We start from the raw sequence: 16,255 nt of genomic DNA, 5'->3' as shown, positions 1-16,255 counted from the left end.
GGCAGGAATCTTCTGCCTCTACTGGAGGAAAACCCAGATACTCCCAGGATGAGGGGCCTGCCGAAGACCCACAAACCAAGTTTTCCGCTATCCCCCATCACCTCCGGCGTGGGTAGCGCCCCTCACAAACTGGCAAAGCTTCTCGCGAAGCCTTTGTCATCAGCCCTAGGAAACATCAGTGACGCACGCTTAAGAAACTCTAGTGACCTCATCGAGAGGTTAGAAAGTGTTAACATGTCCAGGAAAAAGATGGTGAGCTTTGACGTGACGTCTCTTTTCACTAACGTTCCGGTGGATGGCGCCTGACGTGCAGTGGAGAAAGTGCTGGAGAATATAAGTGACGTTCGCCTACCAGTGTGCAAGCCAGATTACATGAAGTTGGTGGAATTGTGCGTCAAATTTGGATCGTTTTCCTTTAATAACTCAGAGTATTGGCAAGACGAAGGGCTTGCTATGGGTCCCCATTAAGTGCCGTGATGGCTTCTCTTTTCATGGAAATGCTAGAGAGTGATTATTACTCACGCATAATAAGTAAGTCAACACATTGGTTCAGATACGTGGATGATGTGTAGGAGTTCATAGATACACCATTAGAAGTTCGAGGTAGGTTCCAGTAATGCGGTTTACACCTCTTTGGGTATTGCCACAGTCTCGGTCATTCGGCTGACTGGACGCCTACCTAAAACACCACACACTCACGCCTGCAATGGTTTTCCTTTATTGTGATTTAAGCACCACCTGGAGTTTGGGTAAGCACTTTGTATTATGATGGTATTGTGATTATGATGTATTGTGATTATGATATATTTATTTAGTATTAACTTTGATGAACATGTAAGTGTATGTGATTACAGTTAAAAGTATTTGGGTGATCTTGTTAAGTACTTATTGTGAATGTACCTTGTTGGTGATATTTGATAGAAACATGATTTTCTATGGAGTTGGATTAGTATAACATTTCCAGACCATGTTTATATTATAACTTGAGATGTGTCCGCTAAATTCGTGTAGGATTTCGTATTCACTTAATTGGTTGTTGGCAGGCCTCTGTTGTATACTTGCTGTGACCGTGTCTGGGGAATCTAACTGCGCCTGTGAACAGCGCCCGCAAATAAACTCACGGCACCTGTCTGGAAGTTTCTGTACCGATCCCCGCTCTACAAGTGGTGACCCCGGAGTGACTAGACGGAACGTGATCATCGTGGAGCAGGGACGGCCTACGGACTGTGGTGATTGGTGGCAGACTATAACTACACAGTGACTATATGCTGGTCGTCCAGGTACTCTATTATTTTACTTTTGTCCTGTTTGGAATCTATGCCCTTGGAACTATGCCGAACCAGGACGAGGGTTCGCTACTTACATCTACGAGTAGTGCGTCGCAGGATAGTGTTTCTTCCGTGACCGCAGGTGTTGCCGTCAAACCACCACCCTTTGATGAGACTTCAGTAACACGCTGGTTTACAATAATTGAATCACAGTTTGTTCTTGCCAAGACCACTGTTTCAAGTACTAAATTTCACCATATATTATCAAATTTGCCACTTAGAGTAATCAATCAATTGAGTGATGAAGTCATCAATTCTTCAGACTATGGTGAATTAAAGCAATCTTTGATATCTCTTTTCACCAGCTCAAAACCTGAACTTTATGACTCTCTTGTTAATCAAAATAACATGATGTGTGACAGACCTTCCACGTATTTGAGAGAGTTGCGTAAAATATCTGCTCAACTAGGGGTGGATGATTCCTTTATAAAGTTAAAATTTTTGAAAGCATTAACTAGTAGCATCAGACCTCTCCTAGTGACATATGAGGAGAGCTCTACACTAGAGGAACCGGCTCGTGTAGCTGAGACATTATTGGCCTATGGCTCAAGTAATGCGAGTGTAAACAACAGCGCTAATGTTTCCATGGTGGAAGGTGGACAAGGGTCCAGGCCTGCGAGCCGGAACAGAGATAATGGTAATAGAGACCCAAATTTCACTTCAGCTTGTCAGGATAATGTATTTTCTAGAACTTGTGTTCCCATTGGAGTGCGCGCCTTTCATGAAGGTCAGCGTCCTCAGGTGTGCAGGTACCATCTGTATTATGGTAACAGGGCAAAATCATGTAAACGATGGTGTATACTTTCTTCTACAGCTTCTAATATTTTGGCAGATTCTCGCCCTAATTCTCGTTCTTCTTCCCCCGCTCGCGTATTCCACCAGGCGGGAAACTAGTAGGGCAGTCCGTAGAAATATCAGTTGCGACCGTCGGACTGCCACTTAGAGTAAGTGCCACAATAGGTTGCAAGAATTACCAATTTTTGATAGATACTGGTTCATCACTTTCGCTGCTTCCTAATGAATCAGAACTTACTCCATTCCTCAGGCCAACTGCTGTTACTCTTACTAATGCTTCAGGTAAACCCATACGTTGTTATGGTGAAGTCGATGTAGACCTTGGGATACGATGTATTAGGCATTCTTTCCCTTGGTCTTTCGTCATTGCTGACGTTATACATCCAATTTTGGAAACCGATTTTCTTGCAGCTAACTCACTAATGGTAGACTGTAAAAACCAGTCGCTAATAGACTCCTCTACCCAATGTAAGATTCCTCTTGAAGTTTCTTATTCTCCTATTTCTTCATATTTGGTTAATTATAATGAGGTAGACTCAAAAGCTGTTGAACTCCTTTCTCAGTTTCCGGTTCTCACTTCACCTTTGCAGTTGTCAGCTACTACACCTCCTGTGGAAACTATACACCATCGTATTGATACAGGTGACTCACCTCCTATACATTTCAAAGCCAGACCTTTGACAGGTGAGAAGCTCAAAGCGGCTAAAGATGAATTTCAGTTTTTGCTTAATGCCAGAATCATTCGGCGCTCTAACGCTCCTTGGGCGTCTCCTCTGCACCTCGTGCCTAAGAAGGAGCCCGGTGCTTGGAGACCTTGTGGTGACTATCGTGGACTCAATAAGGTAACTGTGAATGATAAATATCCCATACCACATTTGCGCTGTCTCACCATGTCACTTAAGGGTAAGACCATATTTTCAAAGATCGATTTACAGCGTGCATACTTACAGATCCCTGTGGCCAAAGATAATGTACCTAAGACTGCAGTATGCACACCGTTTGGTCTGTTTGAATTTTTGTATATGCCCTTTGGTCTTAAAAACGCAGGTTCCACTTTTCAGCGCTTCATTGACACCATATTGGTTAATGTTAAGAACACTTTCACCTACTTGGATGACATCTTAGTAGCTAGTACAACTCTTGAAGAACACATTGCTGATGTTAAGACTGTTCTTTCTACTTTAGCAAAACACAACTTAAGACTATCTATAGATAAATGTGAATTTTTCAAGTCCTCGCTCACCTTCCTTGGCTATGAGGTCAGTGCTCATGGAATTAGACCACCTCAAAACCACGTCACTGCAATTTCAGAGTTTCCTTTACCTCAAACTTCAACTGCATTGCGCCGTTTTATGGGGATGCTAAATTTCTTTAGACCAATGATCCCTAATTTTGCCGATGTTGCTTATTCATTGACAGAACTCTTACGGCATAATCCATCTTCTGAATCTCTCTCATGGACAGATGTTGCAAGGGACTCCTTCAACAATTTGAAGCAAGCCCTAGTCACTTGTCCTACCCTCGGCTATCCCTCTCAGAAGGCAACTGATAACCAGCTTATGACTGACAGCTCAAGCTTCGCAGTTGGCGCAGCTCTATACCAGATTATAGATGACACGCCTACGCCTCTAGGATTTTATTCCAAAAAGCTCTCTGACACTCAGAAAACCTATTCCACCTATGACAGAGAACTCTTAGCTTCTTATTTGGCTGTCATTCACTTTAAAACACTCATTGATGGCCACTCGGTCACCTTGTTCCTTGACCATAAACCTTTAGTTTCTGCCTTTCATTCTAAGTCAGTTGCAAAGTCTGATAGGCAACAACGGCAACTTTCTGTAATCTCTGAATATGTATCATCAGTAGTGTACATCCGTGGGGACAACAATGTTGTTGCCGATTGTTTATCAAGACCATCATTTGCAATTTCAGTTGATTCTTTCGACTTGTGTGGCATAGCTCGTTCCCAGGAAGGTGACACCGAGGTCGGGTTGTACAAGGAGAGATTATCCAATTATACCTTGCCCTCTAATCTTGCTCTATGGTGCGACACATCTACCAACGCACCAAGACCGTTTGTTCCTTCTTCTCTTAGGATAAATGTCATTCATTCTTTACACGATCTATCTCATCCTGGTATTAAAGCCACTGCTAAAATAATTAAACAACGTTATTTCTGGTCTTGTATGGACAAAGATATAAAGGAGTTTGTAACGAATTGTCTTAAATGTCAACAAGCTAAAACACACAGACACACAATATCACCAGTTTCTCCTATTTCTACTCCTACTGATCGCTTCCAGACTGTTCATATAGATATTGTTGGACCATTGCCTCCTCCTACTCTTCCTAACTACCCATACCCTCTCCCATACAGTTACTTTCTCACTTACATTGACAGAGCGACAAGATGGACAGAAGCTATACCTGTAATAGACACCACCGCGAGCTCCGTCGCTATTGCATTCGTGGCTGGTTGGATTTCTCGTTTTGGAGTACCGCTACAGGTAGTGACAGACAGAGGTGCTCAATTTGAAAGTGAGTTGTTTTCCGAGCTTTCCTCAATTATTGGCTTCCATCACATGCGAACAACTGCTTATCATCCTCAAGCGAACGGTATCATTGAACGCCATCACCGCTCTCTAAAATCAGCGATACGTGCTAGACAAGAGAACTGGTTTTATGCTTTGCCCATAGTCTTACTTGGATATCGCTTGACACCTAATATGACCAGTTACTCGCCATTCACTGCTGTCACAGGAACTCATATGTTGTGTCCTGCAATTATCACTAAAGACTCGCCAATATCAACAAACAAAGATACTATACACCGCTTGATTAAAGAAATGCAGGCCATTGATTTTTATAACGTTTCATCAGGTGAATGTCACTCATCTAAACCATATGTTCCTAACGTTCTGTTTTCATGTTCAAAGGTCTGGGTGCGGATTGACAGAGTTCGCAAAAGTTTAGAAGCTCCTTATTCGGGACCTTATGAAGTAATACAACGTGACCCGAAATATTTCATCCTCAGACTACCTCAGGGTGACACGTCTGTATCTATTGACCGTTTGAAGCCAGCTTATATACCAATCACCAGACAAGCACCATCTAATGATAGAGATGACCTGACTATGTCTACCTTAGACTCTAATTCATCTCCTTTGCCTGATATCTCTGCTTCTACACCTTCCCCTTCTGCTCATTTCCAGTCTGATCTTCCTCGCCATACCATACCTAACTTCCCTCGTACAGCTCGTTCAGGGAGGACAGTGTATTTCAATCAACACCCTCACTATTTATATTACTAGGTGAACTCCGTTCTTGAGGGGGGAGTATTGTAGGAGTACATAGATACACCATTAGAAGTTCGAGGTAGGTTCCAGTAATGCGGTTTACACCTCTTTGGGTACTGCCACGGTCTCGGGTCATTCGGCTGACTGGACGCCTACCTAAAACACCACACACTCACGCCTGCAATGGTTTTCCTTTATTGTGATTTAAGCACCACCTGGAGTTTGGGTAAGCACTTTGTATTATGATGGTACTGTGATTATGATGTATTGTGATTATGATATATTTATTTAGTATTAACTTTGATGAACATGTAAGTGTATGTGATTACAATTAAAAGTATTTGGGTGATCTTGTTAAGTACTTATTGTGAATGTACCTTGTTGGTGATATTTGATAGAAACATGATTTTCTATGGAGTTGGATTAGTATAACATTTCCAGACCATGTTTATATTATAACTTGTGATGTGTCCGCTAAATTCGTGTAGGATTTCGTATTCACTTGATTGGTTGTTGGCAGGCCTCTGTTGTATACTTGCTGTGACCGTGTCTGGGGAATCTAACTGCGCCTGTGAACAGCGCCCGCAAATAAACTCACGGCACCTGTCTGGAAGTTTCTGTACCGATCCCCGCTCAACAGATGTTCTAGTGGTCACTGATGTGAGAACGAATATCGACAGGCTGAAGGAGAGACTGAACTGTATTCACCACAAGATAAGGTTCACTGTGGAGGAAGAAATGAATGGGCAGATTCCTTTTCTCGATGTCCTCGTGGTGAAAACAGGCAATACTGTCTCCTTCAGTGTACAGAAAACCAACAAAGACGATTACATACACTTCCTCAGTGTGCATGACACACGGACAAAAAGGGACGTAGTGATAGGGTTTTTTCTACGAGCTTACCGTGTGTGCAGTGACGCTTACCCAGAGGAGGAAGTGCGGTACATAACTGACGCGTTCACCAAGCTGGGATACCCGAAGGGTCTCCTGGCGGACCTGAAAGGCAAGGCGCGCAGGTTTCTTGAGAGGAAGGACAGAGAGAAGAAATAAAAGAAGTATCTCATTCTCCCGGAATGCGACTTGACACAGGCACTGGGTGCAGCCCTCCACCACGCTGGTTATAGTGTGGTGACCACCGGAGGGGGAAAGATTGGCGAGATACTTCGTACGAAGCAGAGGAGCAGCCCTGACAGTATAGTATACGAAATACCGTGCGGAGGATGCGACTCTAGCTACTGTGGAGAAACAAGCAGGGGTTTGGACACCAGGATGAAAGAACACCGTGCGGACGTGAGGCACCACCGCACATCCAGCACTCTGGTGAACCACGTAGACAAGGCGGGCCATCCCCCTAACTGGAGGGGTGCCAAGGTCTTGCACCAGGGCCTGGGCAAAAAGAAAGGGAAAGTACTGGAGGCATTGTACATCAACGTGAACAAAAACTTAAAACAAGAGGTTAAGTGATGTCGTGTGGGCGGATCCCGCTGCAGCACTCTGCAACCCCAAGGTCACAGGCAGGTGACACGGCGGCCAATTGGCGACCTGTTTTTGGGTTCGGCAGCGCACCGTGAGTTGCCGCCATACCAATATATGGAGGCTCTGGACCGGAGCAAACCCAGTTCCCCTGAAGAAGCTGTAGGCAAAACCGGTCGGGAATAAACTCAACTCCACACACACACACACACACACACACATCTGTACGTGACATTCCTGTTAATTTATTTCTTTGGTGGTTGTTTTTCTTCTGTTTTAATATTTTTTCTATTGTTTATTTATGTTTTGTCCCTTGTTTCTTTGTTCGATGGTAATTTAGTTATTTATTTTTTTGTAGAACGTCAGTAAAACATAAAGGAAAATCTGCCCTCCGTCCTGTAATATTTGGGAAAATGTTAGGCTTTGTAGGATATCTCGTCTTACCTCTCGCGCTCCTTCCTTCCTAGGCATTGAAAAAGTGCGGGAAATTTGAAGGTTTATAAATGCACTGGTGTGTGTGTGTGTGTGTGTGTGTGTTATTGCTAGTTATCTCTCTCTCTCTCTCTCTCTCTCTCTCTCTCTCTCTCTCTCTCTCTCTCTCTCTCTCTCTCTCTCTCTCTCTCAGTAGTTGCACAGGTCTTCAAGGGTATTTTTACGGCTTTAGTGACAGATTAACAACATTTCTACATTAATAACAGGAGAAACACCATTGAAAACCCTGATAATCATCTTTATAGCTTTAAAAAACAGTCGAGAGGAAAGAGAGAGAGAGAGAGAGAGTAGGAGCATTTCAGTTGAGCCTATTCTGCCCTGGTTCGTGTTTGCTGCGGTAACACGGTGCCGCACTGAGTGAAGATTGCGTTCATAATCACTTATCGGGGGTGGAGTGGGGAAAGGAGAGTCAGGAAGTGAGGATATTTATATTATTTGACATATTATTTGATAGCATGTCAACTTTTGTGTGTGTGTGTGTGGGTGGGTGGGTGGGTGGGTGTTGGATCAGTGACAGGTGGCGCTGGGGAGTTACCACGGCGAGCGGCTGGCTGGCTGCAGTGTTTTGGTCAGCACTGGTCAATCTTGCCCTACACGCTCTATTAACCAGTCTTTCCGTCTTCCCGACACCTTCTTCCTGCACCAAGCACCGTCAAGCATCACCAGAGAGGCACGAGTACGTAAGGTGAGTCCAGCGGGGCCAGTCTCTCCTCAGTCAGCCTTACTGCCTTCACAACACCCTAATCCTCCCTGTAGTGTCTTGTATTCGTTTATTTAGGATTCATTATTCGTTATTTAGTTTTTTTAGGGGTTAATTATTTATATTTAGGTTTTGTTTACGTCTGAGTCTGAAAAGAGTTGGAAATTTATTCAAATATTTAATGTTCGCCAATATGTAAACAAGCCGTCAGCTGTGTTATTAGCCATTATTTGCCTCGTCTCTCACTTATTGTAAGCCTAACATATCACAAGATGGATCCACATGTCTAGCCTTCATATCCGCTGGTCAGATATATCCGTCATTGCCTGGTTTTGGTGTTATATAGGAATAAATAAGGCAACATGGCCGCCGGCTCCCCCCACTGAGGTCGCCGCCGAGGGCCGCCATGATGGACTGGCACCTGTTCCGGCTTGTTGGTTCCAATATTTTTTTTTATTTTTCTGAATTAATTTATTTGGCTTGTATAGTAAGATTTTATGGTTTCTAAAAATATTTCGTTGTTTTTGAAGTGTTTTTCTTGCTTCAGTTAAGTAAATGTGCTGAATTTGGTGTTGTTTTTTTTATGTAAATAAGGGGCAGTTTGTACGGTGAAATTTACCCAGCCTGGTTTTTGGCTTTTTTATTTGAGGCTTTAATGAAGATTTTATTGCTTCAAAAAATCGTTTATGATTTTTAAAGTATGTTGTGTTCCTGTTGAGTTAAGTATGTGGAATTTGAATAGGCTTATTGTCCTGTTGAAAGTGGTGATTTTGTCAATTTTTAGCTTCTTTATTTTTTTATTGTAGCTTGTAACTAAGTGTGCATTATTTAAAAAAATAGTTCAGATTTTTTAAAATGTTTTTTTACCAGTGTAAAGTGGAATAGGTAGACTTTTCAGTGTTTTTAATGGTGTCAAAATTTCCAACACTTTTTCCTTATTTCACATAATATTTCTTTATAACTACTAAGACTGGAGGTGTTTTGATATTGTGAATATTAATTAAAGTAATTGTCAAGTCAGAATATATAATGCATTCGAGCCTAGCTTCATTTTTTCTATGGGTCAATTTCAAAATGATATACGTTACGTACGTATGGCAGCGGGGCGCCGGCACCTCGCCTGTGACGTCATCAAGGATTCGGGACTCGGTCTGCTCCAGTATCTCCTCAATATTTACCGTAATTTCCAGTGTTTTCCAAATGTTTCCAGCTGTTTCTAAAGTCAGGCGTGTAGATAGTTGTAGTAGAAGGAAGAAAATAAGAGAAATGAAAGAGGAGAAGGAAGAAATAAAAAGAAATGGAGGAGGAGGCAAAACAGGTAAACAATATTTAGCTTAGTTTCCCTTGCTGCGCTGCAGTTCTCTGTAATATTTGGTGTGTTTTGGGTGTTTTACGTGTTTAGGATGTATGTAGGAATGTTGTGGGGTGTTTAGAGTGTGTTTTGGTGGTGTTTAGGTGTGTTTTGGGTGTATATTTGCTGTTATCATTGTGTTTTGGGTGAATTTTGGGTGTTTTAAATGTGGTTTAGGATGTTTTTAGTTATATTGTAAGTGGTTTGAGTCGTGTGGGGTGTTTTGAGTATATTGTGGGATGTTTTTGTGCGTTATGGGTGTGTTTGGGGGTATATTGAGGTGTAGTGAGTTTGTTTTGGTTTTATTTTCTGTTTTAAGTGTTTCGGTGAGTTTGGGTGTGTGTGTCGGGTCTTTTGAGGTGTATTTGATTGTGTGCAAGTAGTTTTGGGTCTTTAAGGGTGTGTTTGTGGCGTGTTTGTGGTGTTGAGTGGTGCTTTAAGTGTGTTTTGGATGTTTTGATGTGTTTTGGGTGTGTTTGATGAGTTTTGTAGTGTATTTTGGGTGTTTTAAATCTTTTGAGTGTGTTTGGATGAGTTTTAGGTATATTGGGGTGCTTTGAGTGTGTTTTGGATAAATTTGGCGTGGTTGGGGTGGGTTATTTGGATGTTTATAGATGTTACGGGGTGTTTTGAGTGAATATTCAATATTTGGTTGTGTTTAGGTGAGTGTAGTGGGTATTTTGGGGTGTTGTGATGTGTTTTGGTTGTGTTTTGGATGTTTTGAGTGTATTTTGAGTGTGTTTTGGTAAGTTTTGTTGCATGTAGGGATGTTGAGTGTTATATATATATATATATATATATATATATATATATATATATATATATATATATATATATATATATATATATATATATATATAATGGGAAGGCAATGAGAAGAGGGACAAAAGAACATGGGATGCACCGCCTGTGTTCATACCAGGATCTGATGTCAGTTCTTGTGAAGGGCCAGAATGCATATTCCTGAAGTCTGGAAGGAGTCGTCCGCCAGCCTGTGTGGACACTAGGCTGTAGCTCCAAAACTAACTGTAGGATTCTCTCTAAAATAGTCTCATTGAGATTCTCGCACAAAATTACCTATACGTAACTTAATCTAACCTAACCTTACCGCTACAAGAGTAAATGGGCCGAAACATTACCAGACTTCGGGAATATGCCTCCAGAGGGATACGGGTTAAGGTCGCTTCACACACATCAGTGCCATGTTCGTTCCGTGCTGTTCAGTGCTTCAGTGTCAGTAAAAAAAAAAATTCATCATTTTGGAATTCAGCAGAAGCATTTTTTTTTTTTTTTTTTTTTATGTAGGAAGGATACTGGCCAAGGGCAACAAAAATCTAATAAAAAAAAATGCCCACTGAAATGCCAGTCCCATAAAAGGGTCAAAGCAGTGGTCAAAAATTGGTGGATAAGTGTCTTGAAACCTCCCTCTTGAAGGAATTCAAGTCGTAGGAAGGTGGAAATACAGAAGCAGGCAGGGAGTTCCAGAGTTTACCAGAGAAAGGGATGAATGACTGAGAATACTGGTTAACTCTTGCATTAGAGAGGTGGACAGAATAGGGGTGAGAGAAAGAAGAAAGTCTTGTGCAGCGAGGCCGTGGAAGGAGGGGAGGCATGCAGTCAGCAAGATCAGAAGAGCAGTTAGCATGAAAATAGCGGTAGAAGACAGCTAGATATGCAACATTGCGGCGGTGAGAGAGAGGCTGAAGACAGTCAGTTAGAGGAGAGGAGTTGATGAGACGAAAAGCTTTTGATTCCACCCTGTCTAGAAGAGCAGTATGAGTGGAACCCCCCCAGACATGTGAAGCATACTCCATACATGGACGGATAAGGCCCTTGTACAGAGTTAGCAGCTGGGGGGGTGAGAAAAACTGGCGGAGACGTCTCAGAACACCTAACTTCATAGAAGCTGTTTTAGCTAGAGATGAGATGTGAAGTTTCCAGTTCAGATTATAAGTAAAGGACAGACCGAGGATGTTCAGTGTAGAAGAGGGGGACAGTTGAGCGAAGTACCGTGTTTTGACTGAAGTGATTGATTGTTACATCTCCGTTCTGTGAAATGGAATATCGTCGTCACTGGTATTTTAAAAATTTTCACGGATGTCAGACAAGTGTTTGAAATAAAATAGAAGAAATTGAAATGGTGATAAATACTCTTTTTAATTGATGTAATTAATCACATTGTACATTATACTTACCACAACACACCACATCACACCACACCACATCATAACACACCACACCATACCACACTACACCACACATCACTGAGCAATGTCATCAAACAGTTTTTGGACATTCTTAAGTACTGGAAAATTTTTATTTCATCATTAATTAATTCCTTTTACAGAGTAGCAAAATCTCCTTCAGTTTTTCTTTTTCTTCCACGTTTCATGTACCCACTTTTCTTTTCTTTATTTTTTGTTAAGCAAGCATCTTGCTCTTCATCAAGAATTATGACAATCATAGCCAACTCCACGTCTGAAAGGATATGTGTGTATAGACGTCACGAAAGCGACATGGATATCACTGACACTAAACCTATACAATGCTAATACGGCACTGATAGGTGTGAAACCACCTTTGAGTGTACTATTCAGATAGTGTACCCACTATCTGCCAATTTCACTGGGACAAAAGCACAATTAGGTGATTGTTAAGAAGAACAACAATAATAATAATAATAATAATAATAATAATAATAATAATAATAATAATATAATAAAAGGAGTTAAGCCATCTATATAGTTAGCTAGATTGATATTATCATTATTATTGTTATCATCATTATTACATATCAAGGTATTGTGACATTATTATTAATAATATGTTATTATTATTATTATTATTATTATTATTATTATTATTATTATTACTATTGTTATTATTATTATCATTATCATATTTCAGCTATCCAACATCAGAACAGTATATGAATATGGCAAATGCTGTTTTGACATCATTTCCTGCCATCCTGAGAAACAGTGATCTCGAGGAGCATGAATTGCAGCTGCAATGGAAATTGCGCATCCAGCACAAGTTTCAGAATTCAAGAAAGAGGCAGGATTCCTCAGTGACTGAGGTGACGTCAAGGAAAAAGAAGATCCCTTGCATAGCGCCAAAAGAGACTACGTGTCCACTGATGTATGGAGTAAAGGCTTACCTTCCACCAAGGCCCCATTCAGAAGATGATGAGTCATTAGAGAGACATAGACAGTGGCTTGCTCTACATTGGATGAAGAAAGATCCCGAGTTAGATAAGGTATGTGATATTTGTACGCTTGATTTATCTTTTTTATATTTCAGAGACTTCTTTACTGGTGTTGTTTAAAAATACCTGCTCTTATGTAAGCAATTTCAATGGTACTGGTGGATAGCCACTGAAAAATTATGCTCGTGTATATATATATATATATATATATATATATATATATATATATATATATATATATATATATATATATATATATATATATATATATATATATATATATATATATATACGAGTATATATATGAGGCAGAGAGGGAGGCTGGCAGGACAGTCAACTTATGAAAACTAATTTTACTTTAATGATTTTCCTCAGGCTGAACGCCTCATGCAGTTGACACTCTCTGAGAGATGCAAAAAAATAATCAATGGGAACATTCTTGTAGCAGAAATCCTGAACTTGTACCCGTGGATTCAGACTTTTGATGGCGTAAGTGTGTATATATGTACACTTTATGGATTTTGCTACATATTGTTACTAATTGTCAACTTTATTTGTAGGGCTATAATGTATATAGCTATTTATATTTTATAGTAGGTAATTGATATTTAACTACCGGTACTTCCATTCTCCCTCTCAGGCTCAAAGGCCTCAGTGACGGGAGATAAGCACTCATAACTAAGTACAGTTATTGCAGATGCTCATCTCTGTAACCTTCACTTATAATTATTTGATGCTTATATCTTTACAGATAATCAAGGAGTTCCTGAGATTAGAACCACAAGCGGATGAACCAGACCCAAGAGTAGCAGTTTTGAAAGGGCTGGAGAAATATAGGCTCCCAATAATTGCCATTCTCAAAAAAAGAAAAGCAGTTCCTCTGTATATGGAAACCTTACTTGAACTCTATGACCATGATGAAAGTCAATGCGAGTAATGTCTAGTTCAATTTGTTCATTTCAGTAGCTGGTAGCAATTTAATATATGTATCTTTTCATCATTAGCAATGCATCTTTCACTTTTATAAGCCTAGTATTCATGAAACTATGCTGCATGCAAAAACCAAACATTGTATTAAGCATGACCTATCTAACTGTAATGCTTGCACCAATTTCTATAAAGGTACTAATTTAATTGTTAAATTCCTGCTCTTCTATCAAATTTTTGGCTGAGTGCTATGGCTAAATAATTGTTTGCAGCATAAGTGATGTTAAAGATTTTAATAGGTGTAAAGCATTTTCTCTCTCTCTCTCTCTCTCTCTCTCTCTCTCTCTCTCTCTCTCTCTCTCTCTCTCTCTCTCTCTCTCTCTCTCTCTCTCTCTCTCTCTCTCTCTCTCTCATAAGGAAAGACATTATTTCTAGTGTAAATAAACCCAATAGGCTGTCCAATTTGAAATTTAAAATGTAAATATTATCAATCTTTTTAGAAATGTTAGCTGCATCCTCTTCCCCTTGCAGTCCAATAAGACAGGTCACTAATTCGTGTGGAGATAGAATTCTTGGAGTCACCTTTGCCGGCACTAGCACAAGTGCAAACAGTCTGATAAAGGTTTCTTCCATGGTTGTGATGAAGTTCAGGACTTCTCACACTGTTTTGGTGGATATGATGAGAAGAATCGGGAGTTCGGAACATCAGTGCGTCATGTCGGGGCATGTAGGTTCGGCTGGGGTTTTCTTTCTTTCTTTCTTTCTTTTTTTTTTTTTTCGATCAGTACTCATCATATTCTTACAAGGACTTGCTAGACAAAGCATTATTGCATTATGATATTACCCAAATAGTGTCTCTAAGTAAAAAACATAACTGCATACTCGTACAAAAGATTTGGTGCTGTGACACAAAGGACAAAAATCATTAGTATACTGGTCATTCTGAGCATTCAATCAAAATGCTTGTCATTCATATAATTAGTAGAACCATCGAGGAGCTTTATTTTTGTTAATTCTTGTGTGATAAAGCAATAATTACAGGAGACTTTTAAAAGATTGGTACTCAAATTAGTGGACTGTCCTATTGGATGTGACCATATCTTCACTTTTTCCTTACACAGTTAATTTTCTTTTGTTTATTTGATTTACTTATTATCATATTTATTTATATATTTATTTATTTGCACCAGATGCTTGCTTAGTTATATTGGGGTTACTTCACCTGCTTGGAGAAAGGAAAGACTCCATTTTTACTAAGGTTAAATTTCAGTACCTTTGATTTTAGAGTGGTGTGTATATATTGAAATTTCTGAATATATTATCACCTTAAGATATACATCTACATATAAATTTTATTTTAATGTCAAAATGTTATTAATGTTTACACTATTATTTCTTTCTTAAGGTACCAGAAGAAGAACTAAGAACAGGGCAGTCTAGTGTGTATTTGATGGTGCACCTGTAGCTGAACCAACATGTATTTCTATGGCTGTAGTCTCATTGGTAGCAGGGCTTTGTGTTTAATCACACACTCACACACACTCAACAGCTACAGCTAGAGAGTGTGCAGAAAAGGGCGTGCAGGGTCATCCTTGGCCCTGCATACACCACCTATGAAGAAGCCCTGACCACCCTGAGTCTGTCCAGAATATCCACCAGGCACCGAGAGGCTCTGGAGAAGTTTGGGAGGGGACTACTGCATCATCCACATCTCAGAAACATGCTGCCGCCCGACGCGCCTCGCCCGGTCCATGCCACCAGACACCACAACAAAATAACGCCCCTGAAGGTGCTGCGCACGGACCGGTACAGACTCAGTGCGATTCCCACCATGGTGCGAGCCATCAATCAATAGTATTTCACTCCTAGATTAGACTTACCTTTAGGATTAATGTTAAGTTTTTCCCCATCCCCTATGTACATTTTCAGTTTGTCAACTACCTAAATAATAAACCGTTTATTATTATTATTATTATTATTAATATTGAACACCCAAAAAATTGTGAACATTTCCTCCGTTTCACAACATCCCATCTCTTAGGTATCAAGTATGACAAAGGTAACACTTCAAAAACAAGATCTCTACTTGTAAAACTCAATGAAGTAAAGACAGAATTGAGCTACAAAAATGCATAAATCTGCTTCCAAATATATTCAACTCCACACAATGCCTCTCTCTCTCTCTCTCTCTCTCTCTCTCTCTCTCTCTCTCTCTCTCTCTCTCTCTCTCTCTCTCTCTCTCTCTCTCTCTCTCTCTCTCTCTCTCTCTCTCTCCAAATTGGGAAGTATTCTTCATGTACCATATGATGCATATATTTTTATTTTATTTTTTTTTTATGCATTTTTTACCTTTTTTTTATTTCTCTATGTTATTGCAAGTGATACGTGAAGCTTCTTTATTACTGTTCTGAGCATTTCTGTAGATTTGTTTAGTTAGTATATCCCATAGAAATACTCATTTTCTTTTTTTGTGTGGCTTTAGAGGATTAATGGTGACATATGGATATGATCTGGGTTAAAAGCTTGTACAAATAAGGTTAAATGTCTATTTTTGCACTGGTTGTTTCCCTAAGTTTCTTAAAAGTACTGTGATATAATGATTAGCAGTGGACTAATCAATTATTCTTTACAGGGTCTGTAACTCCTTACATTTAATTTGTTAACTTTACTTACATGTTTTTTCCT

The 16,255-nt window shown here is 40.1% G+C and overlaps 1 protein-coding gene and 1 long non-coding RNA gene across 2 annotated transcripts in view; both read left to right on the top strand.

Annotated features, from left to right (window-relative positions):
* The first annotated feature begins 650 nt into the window (after window positions 1-650).
* On the top strand, window positions 651-1,129 carry LOC135104887 (uncharacterized). The gene is made up of 2 exons (XR_010270583.1): window positions 651-749; window positions 1,044-1,129. It is a non-coding gene; the product is annotated as an uncharacterized LOC135104887 (long non-coding RNA).
* Window positions 1,130-7,926: 6,797 nt separating this feature from the next.
* The window catches only part of LOC135104886 (uncharacterized), an 8,694-nt gene continuing 365 nt past the window's right edge, over window positions 7,927-16,255 (top strand). Inside the window, exons 1-5 of the mRNA XM_064012610.1 lie at window positions 7,927-8,069; window positions 12,343-12,694; window positions 13,019-13,132; window positions 13,395-13,576; window positions 14,976-16,255. The exon at window positions 14,976-16,255 is cut by the window's right edge and continues 365 nt beyond it. Coding sequence (XP_063868680.1) covers window positions 12,365-12,694; window positions 13,019-13,132; window positions 13,395-13,576; window positions 14,976-14,994 — 645 coding nt within the window. The 5' untranslated portion in view covers window positions 7,927-8,069; window positions 12,343-12,364 and the 3' untranslated portion in view covers window positions 14,995-16,255. The remainder of the gene's footprint in view (window positions 8,070-12,342; window positions 12,695-13,018; window positions 13,133-13,394; window positions 13,577-14,975) is intronic.

Source organism: Scylla paramamosain, chromosome 11 (assembly GCF_035594125.1).
Source record: "Scylla paramamosain isolate STU-SP2022 chromosome 11, ASM3559412v1, whole genome shotgun sequence".
NCBI classification, from domain to species: Eukaryota; Metazoa; Arthropoda; class Malacostraca; order Decapoda; family Portunidae; genus Scylla; species Scylla paramamosain.
The sequence above is the reverse complement of the archived record's forward strand: the minus strand, read 5'-3'. Positions and strand labels throughout refer to the sequence as shown.